This window comes from Salvelinus fontinalis, chromosome 7, assembly GCF_029448725.1.
Source record: "Salvelinus fontinalis isolate EN_2023a chromosome 7, ASM2944872v1, whole genome shotgun sequence".
Lineage (NCBI taxonomy): Eukaryota > Metazoa > Chordata > Actinopteri > Salmoniformes > Salmonidae > Salvelinus > Salvelinus fontinalis.
The window spans coordinates 52694296-52708440 of NC_074671.1; the positions used below are offsets into that span (position 1 = coordinate 52694296).

At 41.9% G+C, this 14145-nt stretch overlaps 1 protein-coding gene and 1 pseudogene across 2 annotated transcripts; both read left to right on the forward strand.

The window, feature by feature from the left end:
* Positions 1-2274: 2274 nt before the first annotated feature.
* On the forward strand, positions 2275-4384 carry LOC129859662 (transcription elongation factor A N-terminal and central domain-containing protein-like; annotated as a pseudogene).
* Positions 4385-6621: 2237 nt separating this feature from the next.
* Positions 6622-13873, forward strand: LOC129859667 (ras-related protein Rab-9A-like). 2 transcript variants are annotated; one of them, XM_055929721.1, is made up of 3 exons: positions 6622-6868; positions 8765-8802; positions 9357-13873. In XM_055929721.1, exons 2-3 carry the CDS (start codon positions 8793-8795, stop codon positions 10037-10039), a joined length of 693 nt encoding a protein of 230 aa, XP_055785696.1. In that variant the 5' UTR covers positions 6622-6868; positions 8765-8792; the 3' UTR covers positions 10040-13873. The 2 variants fall into 2 exon arrangements, with proteins under 2 accessions (XP_055785696.1, XP_055785697.1); XM_055929722.1 differs by having other exon boundaries at positions 9361-13873.
* Positions 13874-14145: the final 272 nt, after the last annotated feature.

Consider the following 14145-nt stretch of genomic DNA (forward strand, 5'->3'; position numbering starts at 1 on the left):
CACAAGGGCTCACTATACCAATTACAGGTTCCCAATACCTTTACTCTGCTTACCTTCTATGACCAATGATTCCCAAATTTGTGCCCCAGGACCGAGTTTGGGAATCCCTGCTCAAGAGCATAACTGCATGAATATAAAAAAAATCTATTTCTCTTCAATGCAAACCATGACGTCATGGAAAAGCAATGCCGAAGGTTGAAGTCAGTGTTTTTTAAATTTTTTAAATTCATTTATTTTACTATTTTAGTTTTTGTTCTTTTACATTTAAAAAACAAGTCAGTAGTTACATACAACTAATTATCTGTTAACGGACTAAACGCATTGAGCACAGCTACTTGTGTAATGTAGCCTAGGTAAGTTATACCATTAAACACACTGCCCATTCAATAATAAAGGTTAAATAAAATAAAATCAATAAAAATGATAACACATGAATAATATAATGTATGCCACATTCACACAGTCATTGTGTGTTAAACTTGATCCTGGTTTACTGTACAGGTTTACTGTACGATGCCACACCTTAGCAATGCCTACTGCTCTAACTCTAGACCTACCAGTATGTGGCTGCCAATATTAATGCAACACAAACATTTACCTTTCTTCTTTATGTCATACCAAACAGGGAATAGCTCAAACATTCATCTAACACCTGTCGCTTTGCAAACTGTTAGCTTTGAAAGTTCCCAAGCGAGAGAAGGGGAAAAGATCCTCATGCCTATTCTTCTTTAACCATTTTACTATTTGCCTGGCGGCAAACTTGCTAGCCACTATTTCACATCCCAGATGTCATGTGCCCGTTTCCACAGTTCTCCCTCAACTTGCTCACTTTATTACATAACATAAAGTTATTCCATTTCACAAGTGACAGACTTGCCTCATCTTGCTTGTATACTTCCTGTTCTTAGCTTTCGTTCATTGGCTGCATTGCAGAAAAAGTAACTGGTTTCAGCACTGTTGCTTAAGAGAATGCTCCAACATGTCATCTACTCTCCACAAACAACTCCACAACAAACACTATTATGGCTGACCAAGGTGTGACCTCAAAACAATACTTTAAAACAATGTGATATGGGTAGATATGGCTTTATTTATATAATATTAATTATTATTATGTATTTTCTACCTAATATGTTTTTCAACCTAGCCTACAATATATTTAATATAATGGAAATGTAAACATACGTGGCAAAAAGTCACATGAACATATTACAATCAAAGATTTTCTATTATATTGACAAGACAGTCGAGTGAAGTTTGCGGACGACACTACAGTGGTAGGCTTGATTACCAACAACGACGAGACGGCCTACAGGGAGGAGGTGAGGGCCCTCGGAGTGTGGTGTCAGGAAAATAACCTCACACTCAACGTCAACAAAACAAAGGAGATGATTGTGGACTTCAGGAAACAGCAGAGGGAGCACCCCCCTATCCACATCGACGGGTCAGTAGTGGAGAAGGTGGAAAGTTTTAAGTTCCTCGGTGTACACATCACGGACAAACTGAATTGGTCCACCCACACAGACAGCGTTGTGAAGAAGGCGCAGCAGCGCCTCTTCAACCTCAGGAGGCTGAAGAAATTCGGCTTGTCACCAAAAGCACTCACAAACTTCTACAGATGCACAATCGAGAGCATCCTGTCGGGCTGTATCACCGCCTGGTACGGCAACTGCTCCGCCCACAACCGTAAGGCTCTCCAGAGGGTAGTGAGGTCTGCAGAACGCATCACCCGGGGCAAACTACCTGCCCTCCAGGACACCTACACCACCCGATGTCACAGGAAGGCCATAAAGATCATCAAGGACAACAACCACCCAAGCCACTGCCTGTTCACCCCGCTATCATCCAGAAGGCGAGGTCAGTACAGGTGCATCAATGCAGGGACCGAGAGACTGAAAAACAGCTTCTATCTCAAGGCCATCAGACTGTTAAACAGCCACCACTAACATTTAGCGGCCGCTGCCAACATACTGACTCAACTCCAGCCACTTTAAAAATGGGAATTGATGGAAATTATGTAAAAACGTACCACCAGCCACTTTAAACAATGCCACCTAATATAATGTTTACATACCCTACATTACACATCTCTTATGTATATGTATATACTGTACTCTATATCATCTACTGCATCTTGCCATCTTATGTAATACATGGACCACTAGCCACTTTATACTATGCCACTTTATGTTTACATACCCTACAGTACTCATCTCATAGGTATATACCGTACTCTATACCATGTACTGCATCTTGCCTATGCCGTTCTGTACCATCACTCATTCATATATCTTTATGTACATATTCTTTATCCCTTTACACTTGCGTGTATAAGGTAGTAGTTGTGGAATTGTTAGGTTAGATTACTTGTTGTTATTACTGCATTGTCGGAACTAGAAGCACAAGCATTTCGCTACACTCGCATTAACATCTGCTAACCATGTGTATGTGACTAATAAAATTTGATTTGATTTGATTTGAACACTCTAACAATGGAAATACTTTTCCTCAGAGATGGAAGCAGGCGGGAGGAGTCACGATCAGGTGGGATCATTCTAGCCAATGAGAGGGCAGATTCACCCTGTTACAACATTGCAACAAGTAACAGTTGGACACGACTGGCTGAGCGACGCCCTCTTTCGGAAAAAGGAGATCTGGTTTGGAAAACAAAACAAATATGGTGGCTGACAGCTCGAGAACTGCAATTCGATTCGAGTGGTAGACTGTGCTGTAATTTTCGAACCGAAAAGGGGTATGAATAACGTTTGGGGCTTTTAAATTATATTTGGTGTGATAGAATGTAGCTAACATATTGCATCAAAGCTTCCTTTTCCCAACATACATTTTAGTGTAGCCTGTCCTGAAGTGCATTAGCTGCATTTTAGAATCTGGTTTCAAAATTCTGTACAAATGTGTCTGCCACACTTCAAAGCATTGCATAAAAAATGTATTAACTGCAGAAATGTTTGTAGGCCCAAGGGTTTCCAATGCCAATATCAAACAAAATGTCATGACCCTACAAAAGCTGTAGCCTAAATCACATTTACATATCAATGTCTTTCTCCCGCCACAGTCTCTAAGAATATGACCACCATGGACACAGAACAGATCACTCATTATGCTCTCCAAATTTACATATTTAACAGGGTGGGTAACTATGGCAACATTATACCTCTCCTGCCCGCCCTTGATAATGCCTGTGTGACTTGTGAGCAGCTGCAAGGCACAGATATCGTCAGGATCCTTTACAGACTCCTCAAAACCTGCTCAGACCATTCAGTGAAAAAAACTGCCAAGCACCTGTTGTCAAAATGGAAGAAACTCTACAGCCAGCCCTATCACATCTCAAAGGAGAAGGGAAGAAAAGAAGAATTGACTGTCGTTGGAGAGAGTATTCTGGCTGATAAAGCTTGTCTGGTAGACAGAAGTGGCCTAGCTGCTGGTGATGCTAGTAAACCAGTGGAGATGGGTGCGTCTTGTGAACATGTGCTTTTCCATACTGGGTCCGAGAACAGAACACTCACAAATGGGACCAAGTGTGGGAGAGCTAAGGGAGAAGGGGTGACATCGTGGCAGGCAGCTGGTGATTTGTCTTCGGGGTCAATTTTGCCCACCCTCTCAAAGCAGTCAGAAACTCCTGCCACCACTTCCCTGGGTAACCCTCCCCCTGTAAGGGTTCCTCTGAGTCGGCTTTGAGGACAAAGTGTATCCAGCTCCTCCTTGGTGCCCTCAATCCAGAAACTTCCAAGGAGGCAGAGGGGAAGACTGCAGATCTGGCACGCGTCATAGAGGTGCACATCCATGCACTGCACCATGCAAGCCAGGCCAAATACAAGGCCTGCATCAGGAGTAAGGTGGCCAACCTAAGGAACCCCAAAAACGGCCACCTTCGGTGTGGTATCCTGGGCGGCAGCCTGGGGCCGGAAGTCTTCGCCGGGATGTCTGTGGAGGCCAACGAGGAGCTCCAGCGGCTGAGGGAGGAGTGCTCGTAGCGGGGGGTGAACGAGAGGCAGCTCCCCCAGGGAGTGGAGGGGACACCCACCCAGAAGCTGCGGTGCAGGAGGTGCGAGGGGTCGGACTGCAGGGTGACGCAGGTGTCCCGGGCACGGTGTTTCTGCCAGCGTGGGTTCGCCAGGCCACCGCAGACCAGGATGCCATGACCTTTGTGACCTGTAGCAGGTGTGGGGAGCAGTGGTACCAGAGCGGCATGTAAAATGCCTGCTTTGTTTTTGTCGAGATCCTGCTGATATGTCTTCTCCCTATCAAACTGAATAATGTCATGTTTTAATGACAGAAATTAAGAATTACATTTAACATTTTACCACATAATTATGTATGCATTAAATTGTCATTAAACTTGCTGAGCTACATACTGTACTACAAATGTGATTCTCTTTTTTTTACAATTTCTTTCTCATTTGGCATTAATAGGTACCGTGTGTTTAGCATGGGGTCTGTTTGTGTGTGAGAACACAAGATGTAGTCCCTATGTTGACATTTCTGTTGAGCTGCAGAGTAAGACCCATGTGGCCTTCTGTGGTCATGTGACCCTGTGAGCAGCACAAGGAGCATGTGATCCATTAATCAGCCCATGATACAGCTCCGGCAGGGTCATGTCTAGAAGGGATACAGCTTATGTCAAATTGATGTCAAAAGTAGATTTTTATTTTAGCTAACTATTTTCCTAACCTTAACCTAATCTGCTGCGTAAGTTCTCAAGTTCTCGTAACCTGCTACGATCTCAATTTTGAGATAAGCTGTATCCCATCTAGAAAAAACCCTCCGGGGTCTTGCTGATCTCCCATGATCCTTCACTTTCTAGCCCACAGCCAGTGCTAATGACTCAGCAGCCCATCATTGTGATGACAGTGAAATCTTAGTATTCCAGAAAGATCCAGGCTAGTTGGACAAAGTTAGCTTAATGAGTTATTCTTTGTGGGCAGGGATAGGGGTTTGAAGATATATGGAATGGTAGCAGAATTTTATATTACATAAGATTATAATAAATGGTTATATTGTTAAAGAATGTTAAAGTTATATTGTTAAATGGGTATATCTTTCATTGAAATGGCCATTGAACAGCAGGAAATGTAAGATTATAGTATATGATTTGTTCTCATCAGTTTTTTTATAATGTGTCTGTACGCATTACAGAGACATATGTATCAGAGTCATTGGAGATATTATGTTTTATCAATTTCATTAAGTTTGTGTTTCAGTATGTCATGTGTATTTTCAAGTAGTGGCTTTTCCAAAGTCCATGCATATCCCTATCTTATTGATAGTCTCCATATTTATAGCCTTTAACTTTTCAATCATTGTCTGATAACTTTCTTTCTTTGAGACACACACACATGCTCAGACAGTATGTGTGTACTGTATATGGTGGTACTTACAAACATACATACCTTCACAATCATTCACATTCACACTGTTTAATACATTGTTTGTGCAGGCTTTTCTGCCCATCCCCACACTGATAATATTTCAATAGATAAACATTATCAAGTGGAAAGTCCACATTCTCCTATTTTTCAAAGAGCCCACTATTGCTGATACTGTACATTGAGGTACAGCAGAATACAATGTAGGGGAGAGTGGGATAAGTTTGAGCCAAAGGGGTAAGTTGAGCCACCCTTGTTTCTAGGGAAACCATACACAAAATGTATATTTTTACCAAATATTTAGGGCGAGGTCATCATTTCATGGAGTCTGTTAAGGAAGAAACCACATGAAAAAATGTGGTCAGCAAGTTATGTGCAAGAAACTGATTTTCACCAAGTCATATGACTTTGTGTTAGAGGTTTCATGATGCTCATATCTAAACCAAAGTAGATCATTTTAAGATTGTTCTATACATCAGTTGGGGTCAATATGAGGTCCTAAACCTAGCATGGAATTGCATCCTTGAAGCTGTGTGGGCTAAAATAGTCAAATGTTTGCCTTGGGGTAAGTTGAGCCAATGGTTGAGCCAATGGCAAGTTGAGCAAATTGAAGTGTTTTCTTCCCAGGCATAATGCAAGGCATTATCGCTGGGATATGAGATAGACCAGGCCCTGTTGTTATGTTAAAAGTGTAAAAAACACATCAAATTGTTTGTTAGGTGTTAAGCCTGCAATGTGAATTTGTGTAGACATGGTTTTAAAAAGGTAGTGGTAATATTTCATTCAGTGCAGACATTTGTAGGCGGCTTAATTTACCCTCTCCCGGGGCTCAATTTACCCCATAATACAATTTATCTTCTTAAAATCTGATTTTAAACCTAACCTTAACTACACCGCTAACGTTATGCCGAACCCTAACCTGCATTTTGACTTTTGTAGCCAATTTTGACTTTGTGGTTGTGCTATCTAGTGGAAACCATAATCTTGTCACAATGGGGCTTGGCTATCCCTGACAAAGTGCAGTGTTTGAGTGATTGACTGTGTCATTGACTAACAGCTTGCTATAACATGTGATGTAATTAGCTGATCCTTAAAAAACCTATCCATTGCGTTGTAAGATCTGACATGTGTAAGCAACTCCTGGGCAGAGTAACGCGCCCATTGTATAGAATATTACAGTGACGTCATCACAATATTGCCAGAGATGTTTTGTATGGGCATTTGCCATGGCCACATTCAAAAGCCATGACGCATCAGTGTTTAGAATGTCAATTTCCTGCTCTACTTTTATATACTTTTTCAGTAGTAAAAGCACAATTACACACACATTAACAGCTTCCTTTATCCATTTTGCCCACAGTAGGCGTGACAAACGATCGGTCATATGAGCGTCAGTAGCGCCATGTCACCGGGAAACCGCTCGTGAGGATTTCGCAAAGGGATGGAGTGGTATGGCACCGCCGAAGTACATTATAAACAGCAAGGTACAGTTGTAACAAATTCATACTGTTCGTAGCTAGATATTTCAGGCTTTCACATTTAATGTTAACTATATATGTTTTACCAATTAGCCTAGCCAGCTACATGAAGCCAGCTGATGTTTAAACACGCGCATGATTTCACAGACTACGTGGTTCATGGCAAGCGAGCATTTGGTAATTTCGAGACAACTGGGAACTGGAAGAAAAAAAAACGAAGTCACCATGAGTCAGTGATCTTCAGGTCGGAAAGTCGGAGCTCTAAGAAAGATGCCCAAGTTTCCGAATTATAATTTCGAGTTGGATGACAGTTCAAAACGATATTTCCCAGCCAGAGCTCGTTTTTCCCCAGTTGTATTGATGTCCGAGTTCACAGTTGTTTTGAACGCGGCAAGTGATTTACCGTATATTCACTAGCAGTCTTTATTCCTAGTGTTTGTTTGGTATTTAGGCCATGGGAGTCCGCTATACTTATTCCATACGACAGTCTTGTTGTTTACCTGCTAATCAGCCTACAGTACTACCAAAGTAAGTTTGTTTCAAATAGCCTATAGCTATAGCCTACGTCCCTTTTCAGATAATGTTCACGATGGATATGTGTTCACTTTTATCCAAGTGTGTCATCAAACAAAGATTCCAAGCTTCTGCGCATGTCCTATCCAACCAAATTCTCTGTTGGCTAGTGATGGATGTAATGCTGGGGATAAGACCAGATTGTCTTGTTCTACAAATCAATGGTAGGATATTTTAGGAGGGCTCTCTGTTGAATAGATAGAGCATTACCATTTACCATAGTTAAAAAGAAAAAAAATACCATTGATTACCATGCTGATAATGCTCAAACAGTATAGAAAAAATATATAACTGAACATTTGGCCTACTTCCTCTTTAAAGTGTGTGTGTGTGTGTGTGTGTGTGTGTGTGTGTGTGTGTGTGTGTGTGTGTGTGTGTGTGTGTGTGTGTGTGTGTGTGTGTGTGTGTGTGTGTGTGTGTGTGTGTGTACCAAAGCTGCAGAAAGGCAGCATAACAAAGGTGCAGTCAGTCAGTGTCCTCTCTCAGTCATTAAATTCAATGTAGTTGGCTGAGGCGGCTAACAATAGGCAAAGTCTTCAACCAATTTGACTAACAGGACTGACCTACTTGGGCTGATTAGCCCATTTCACTACCCTTTTGGATGTTATTATATCATTATGGAGAGAGGGCTAGAGAAGATTTCTGAAGTAGTTAACTTCATTGACTAGAGGTCAGTGGTGCAAGTCATTTCAATTTAGTGACACGGTGTTGTCACAGTATTTGAGGAGGCTGCTGAACACTACCTCAATCCGAGACAAGACATTGATGGATTTATGTGATGGAGAGGCATTGAGGGGGTGATAAAGTCATATTCATTGTCACCCCATTCATCACCAACCAGATAACAGTTGGCGCCCTGTTTAAAACTGTCACTGGAAGAAGGCTCAAACAGGTCTCACAGGGATGTTAGGGATCGGATTTTCTGTTTCTTATCATTATTATTTTGAAATATAATTAATAGAATTGCAAGTGGGTTGACCCACCTGGTCTCTTGGACTAATTTGGGTCTTTGTTTGTTTAAGGAAAACATTCATCTTTACTTTCTCAGCAGCGTGCAACGTCGGTCATTGCTTAATGGCAGAAACATTGAACCCGTCAGTGTGTTCGTGTGCTACTGGATTAATAACCGAGGCCTACAACAACCTGGAATTGTAATACACATATCAGACATCCATTAGACTAATAGGGTTGAAATGAACGACGTTCATTCTAATTTCAGGAACTTAAAGGCCTCATTAAATGCACGTCGTGGAATCCTTTGATATGGTCACGTAGTTCATCATCGTCATGGTATTAGTCTAACATCCCTCCCTCTGTTTTATCTAACAGGTGCTGAATTAGGCTATGGTTTGCCCTGATGCGTAACGGTAAGAAATGGCATGTGTTCCAACGATTTAAGAATGTATTACTGTAACTGCCTCTTCTTGTGTCCTTACACAATGCATTCCATACTCTACGGTACTACTGTATTGTGGTAGGCTAAACTAAGTTTTAGGCCTATCGTTGTCCACTGTACAGTCGACCAAACTCACCCCACGTATTTAATGCATCGTGTCTGCTCTGAAGCCGAGCTTTATGCATATACAACGGTCTTGTGGTGTGTGTGGCCTGTGGCAACAGCTTTGCTCATGTGATCCTCTAAGAGATGCTCATCTGATCATTGTCCATGTGACACATGCTGAGAATATTACAACTCCTACAACAGTTAATGTCGGGCAGGAAAATGTTACGTCTTCATTGGATATCAACTACTAGACTGTATAGCATTGTGACTGATTTGACTTTAGCTGACTACAGATGAGGTACTGCGTTCATATTGTTAATCTGTGTTTCTTAATCTTATTTTCTTTTCTCAGACGGTTAACAGAGCAATCAATCAGTTGATTGATTAAACTGAATGACTATGTCATCTATTTGTCAGGTAGCAGCAGCGCTTCCCAGACCATCTCCCCCAGCCAGCTACTCCACCAACCCTTCAGCCCAGGCCCAAGCCCAGCCATGACAGCCAAGTCATCCCTGCTCAAGGTGATCCTCCTGGGGGACGGCGGCGTGGGCAAGTCCTCCCTCATGAACCGCTACGTCACCAACAAGTTTGACACGCATCTCTTCCACACCATTGGCGTGGAGTTCCTAAACAAGGAGCTGGAGGTGGACGGGCGCACCGTGACGCTCCAAATCTGGGACACGGCGGGCCAGGAGCGCTTCCGCTCGCTCCGGACACCTTTCTACCGTGGTTCCGACTGTTGTCTCCTAACCTTCAGCATGGATGACAACCAGAGCTTCCACAATCTCAACAACTGGAAGAAGGAGTTTGCCTACTACGCTGATGTCAAGGAACCCGAGAAGTTCCCGTTCGTGATCCTGGGTAATAAGTTGGATGTGCCAGAGAGGCAGGTTTCGGGCGAGGACGCCCGCCAGTGGTGCCGCGAGAACGGCGGCCATCCGTACTTTGAGACGAGCGCCAAGGACTCGACCAACGTGGCGGCGGCGTTTGAGGAGGCGGTGAGGAGGGTGCTGGCGCAGGAGGAAAGGGGGGAGCACCTCATCCCCACGGACACAGTGGACCTGCACAGGAAGCCGCGCTCTGGCGCCTCTTGCTGCTGAGGAGATGTAGGGTTGATTACCTTTATTTGACTCTTAAAGGCTCAATGCAGCTGGGCAAAAATAGCTTTTTAGCGAAAACTATTTCTCAAGCAAGAATATGGCTAAGACTGGGAAAACTAACTGTTATTGGAAGAGAGGTTTGGAACTGTCTTTGTTATTGGTCTATTAACCAATCAACCGCATAGTGATGTCGCCATGGAAAGCTGAAAATCCAGCCCATGCAAACCTGCTGATTTATAATGTTCTGTGTAGATTGTATTTTCAACCACCAACTATCAGGAAATAAACTGATCCAATTTTTTTAGTTTTTACAGTGTTTGTTTAATCAGCTGTTATACAATATGAATTTTGACTGCACTGGGCCTTTTTAAAAAGACAGCAGGAGCTAATTTGAACTTCTGCTGCCCAATTCTGGCCAACTTGGCTGTAACTTGTGAGTACTGATGATACCAACGGCCACCTGGTTCCAATTCTCCTTTTTAGCTGTGGTTAATGCATTCGTTCTGCTCTGTGCTCCTCCCTTGGTTTACACGACTGCATGTGCACGCGGACACAGCCTGTTCATACACACGGACCCACAAAGGCTATATAAGTTTCATCATACACAGGAGTGCACATAGTTGGGCCTGCTTTTGGCATTCCTTTGTGCTGGCGAGAGTGTGTGTGTGTTATCAGTGACCACTACGATCAAGAGATTACTTTGTTGTGCATTCCTCCTGCCAAGAGTTGCACTACTACTGTGCTGAAAGACGCATACAGTAATGACTAAATATTTACATTTTAGTCATAGCAGACGCTCTTATCCAGAGCAACTAACAGTAGTGAGTGCTGTACATTTTATGTACTTTTTCATACTGGTCCCCTGTGGGAAACGAACCCACAACCCTGCCGTTGCAAGCGCCATGCTATACTAATTGAGTCACATGGGAAATATTACATTGTCATCCCATCTATTAAATGGGCTGAATGTGCCAAATTAATATTGTTGGTTGTTAAATCGTATTTTGTAGTAATGTTAGTGGTGGTAGTCAGTACACAGGCTAACTGAACGACAGTATGTGTTGGGGTAAAACCAGATGGTTCTGTCCAGTCTACATCATAGTACAAATGGAAAGAAGATTCCAGTCAAACCCATTTCTCTGATTATTCTCACTTCATGGGCTGAGTTTAAACCCACTCAACCCAGCCATGCAAATTTTGGCTATGTGAATTCGAAGCCGTTCATTGGCTGGATCACGTACTCTATAGTGCAGACCAATGTTGAATGGACTCCCATCAACATCCATAAGTGTGTCCAGCATTCATAATGACCGTAAGAGCTTTAACATGTTTAATCTCATCCCATTTCCAGATCAACCGTCAAAAGCCTTTTTTATAGCCATGTCAATGTGTGTTCGATAGGAATGTCAGCTCACTGAAGCTTGTAGATTGTTTTTTTTAGCTACAAAAACATTTAGCTTGAATTTATTTTCATTTATTTACAGTCACTCACTATGCAAACTAGTGCACCCGAAGCCTCAGGATATAAGTGCATTAGCTAGCCTAACTGTTCTCGGAGAGTTTGGAAATGAATGGCTTTTTAATGTTAGATTGCCTGGAACTGGACTAGCCATTTAGGAATGGAGCAGCAAACCCAGGGCCATTGCGCCACAGTTTGTGATAAGTAGGCTATTAGCTGACTTGTGCTAACATGAGTTCTGTGTACTGTAGCCCCAAGGAAACCAGTCGTAAATACATACCAGCTGTTTCTACATTTTGCTGTAAAACAAGACCAAACATGACACTAAAAACTGTAGGCCAATTGTGGTTTGTTTTTATGTAAAAAAAATAATATGTATATATATAGTTGGTAATTTGACAAAAGACAGTGATGTCACCAGTATTCAAATGCGAACCAGTAATTTCTACAGCAGGGTTCCCCAACTGGCAGCATGCGGCACACCAAGTTTTATGAGCATATACAGTACCAGTCAAACGTTTGGACACACCTACTCATTCAAGGGTTTTTCTTTATTTTTTACTATTTTCTACATTGTAGAATAATAGTGAAGACATCTAAACTATGAAATAACACATATGGAATCATGTAGTAACCAAAAAAGTGTAGATTTTACATTCTTCAAAGTAGCCACCCTTTGCCTGGATAACAACTTTGGACACTCTTGGCATTCTCTCAACCACCTTCACCTGGAATGCTTTTCCAACAGTCTTGAAGGAGTTCCCACATACGCTGAGAACTTGTTGACTGCTTTTCCTCCGTCTCAATTGGGTTGAGGTTGGGTGACTGTGGAAGCCAGGTCATCTGATGCAGCACTCCATCACTCTCCTTCTTGGTCAAGTAGCCCTTTACACAGCCTGGAAGTGTGTTGGGTCATTGTCCTGTTGAAAAACAAATGATTGTCCCACTAAGCACAACCAGATGGAATGGTGTATCGGTGCAGAATGCTGTGGTAGCCATGCTGGTTAAGTGTGCCTTGAATTCTAAATAAATCACAGTGTCACCAGCTAAGCACCATCACACCTCCTCCATGCTTCACGGTGGGAACCACACATGTGGACATCATTCGTTCACCTTCTCTACGTTTCACGAAGACACGGTGGTTGGAACCAAAAATCTAAAATTTGGACTCATCAGACATATTTCCACCGGTCTAATGTCCATTGCTCGTGTTTCTTGGCCCATGCAAGTCTCTTATTGTCCTTTAGTAGTGGTTTCTTTACAGCAGTTTGACCATGAAGGCTTGATTAACACAGTCTCCTCTGAACAGCTGATGTTGAGATGTCTATTATTTGAACTCTGTGAAACATTTATTTGCGCTGCAATTTCTGAGGCTGGTAACTCTAATGAACTTATCCTCTGAAGCAGAGGTAACTCTGAGTCTTCCTTTCCTGTGGCGGTCCTCATGAAAGCCAGTTTCATCATAGCGCTTGATGGTTTTTGCGACTGCACTTGCAGAAACTTTAAAAGTTCTTGAAATTTTACGGATTGACTAACCTTCATGTCTTAAAGTAATGATGTACTGTAATTTCTCTTTGCTTATTTGAGCTGTTCTTTCCACAATATGGACTTGGTCTTTTACCAAATAGGATATCTTATGTATACCCACCTCTACCTTGTCACAACACAACTGATTGGCTCAAACATATTAAGAAGGAAATAAATTCCACAAATTAACTTAACAAGCCACACCTGTTCATTGAAATGCATCCCAGGTGACTACCTCATGAAGCTGGTTGAGAGAATGCCAAGAGTGTGCAAAGCTGTCAAGGCAAAGGGTGGCTACTTTGAAGAATCTGACATATTAAATATATTCTGATTTGTTTAACACTTTTTTGGTTACTACATGATTCCATCTGTTATTTCATAGTTTTGATGTCTTCACTATTATTCTACAATGTAGAACATTTTTTAAATAAAGAAAAACCTTTGAATGAGTAGGTGTGTCCAAACTTTTGACTGGTACTAATATATATATATATATATATATATATATAAAAAAATTGTTGGACATAAGACTGTAAAAACACTGGCAAGTGTGTGATTTTTTTTATTTGGAAATCTGTTCCAAAGTATTCCCACGCATTATAGAAAGATACATGTGATCGTATACAAATTTAAGCAAGGTTTGAAATTATTGTTTTAGTCATATTTGATCTTTGGGCTTCTTGTGGTCAATTTGCAGTCTAAAAATAATTGACCATCCACTCAAGAAAGAAAATGTTCCTGTATATTAATGTCTTGCATTAAAACATGAACCACCCTGAAACACTATCAATACGGTCTTAAAATGTATGTTTTTGTGTGTTGAAATAAAGTTGGCCATTTTAAACCTATGTTGGAGTAATGTGCTCCATCTGTGGAGTGCGTTTTGGTCTTCCACTGACCACTAATGTCGGTCAACTGTAGGCCAAATACACTGCTATCCTAATTTGTGCGGACATCCTCCTTGGGGTGCAGGGTGAAGTTGCCCCTAGGCGGTGATCTTGAATCAGTTTTGTATTTCCCCCACTAATGGTTAAGCTTACGATTGGGGAGGGGGAGTGGATCCTAGATTTGTACCTAGGGGAAAACTTCACCCCGGAGCTTTCCTTGGTCTTAAATCAAT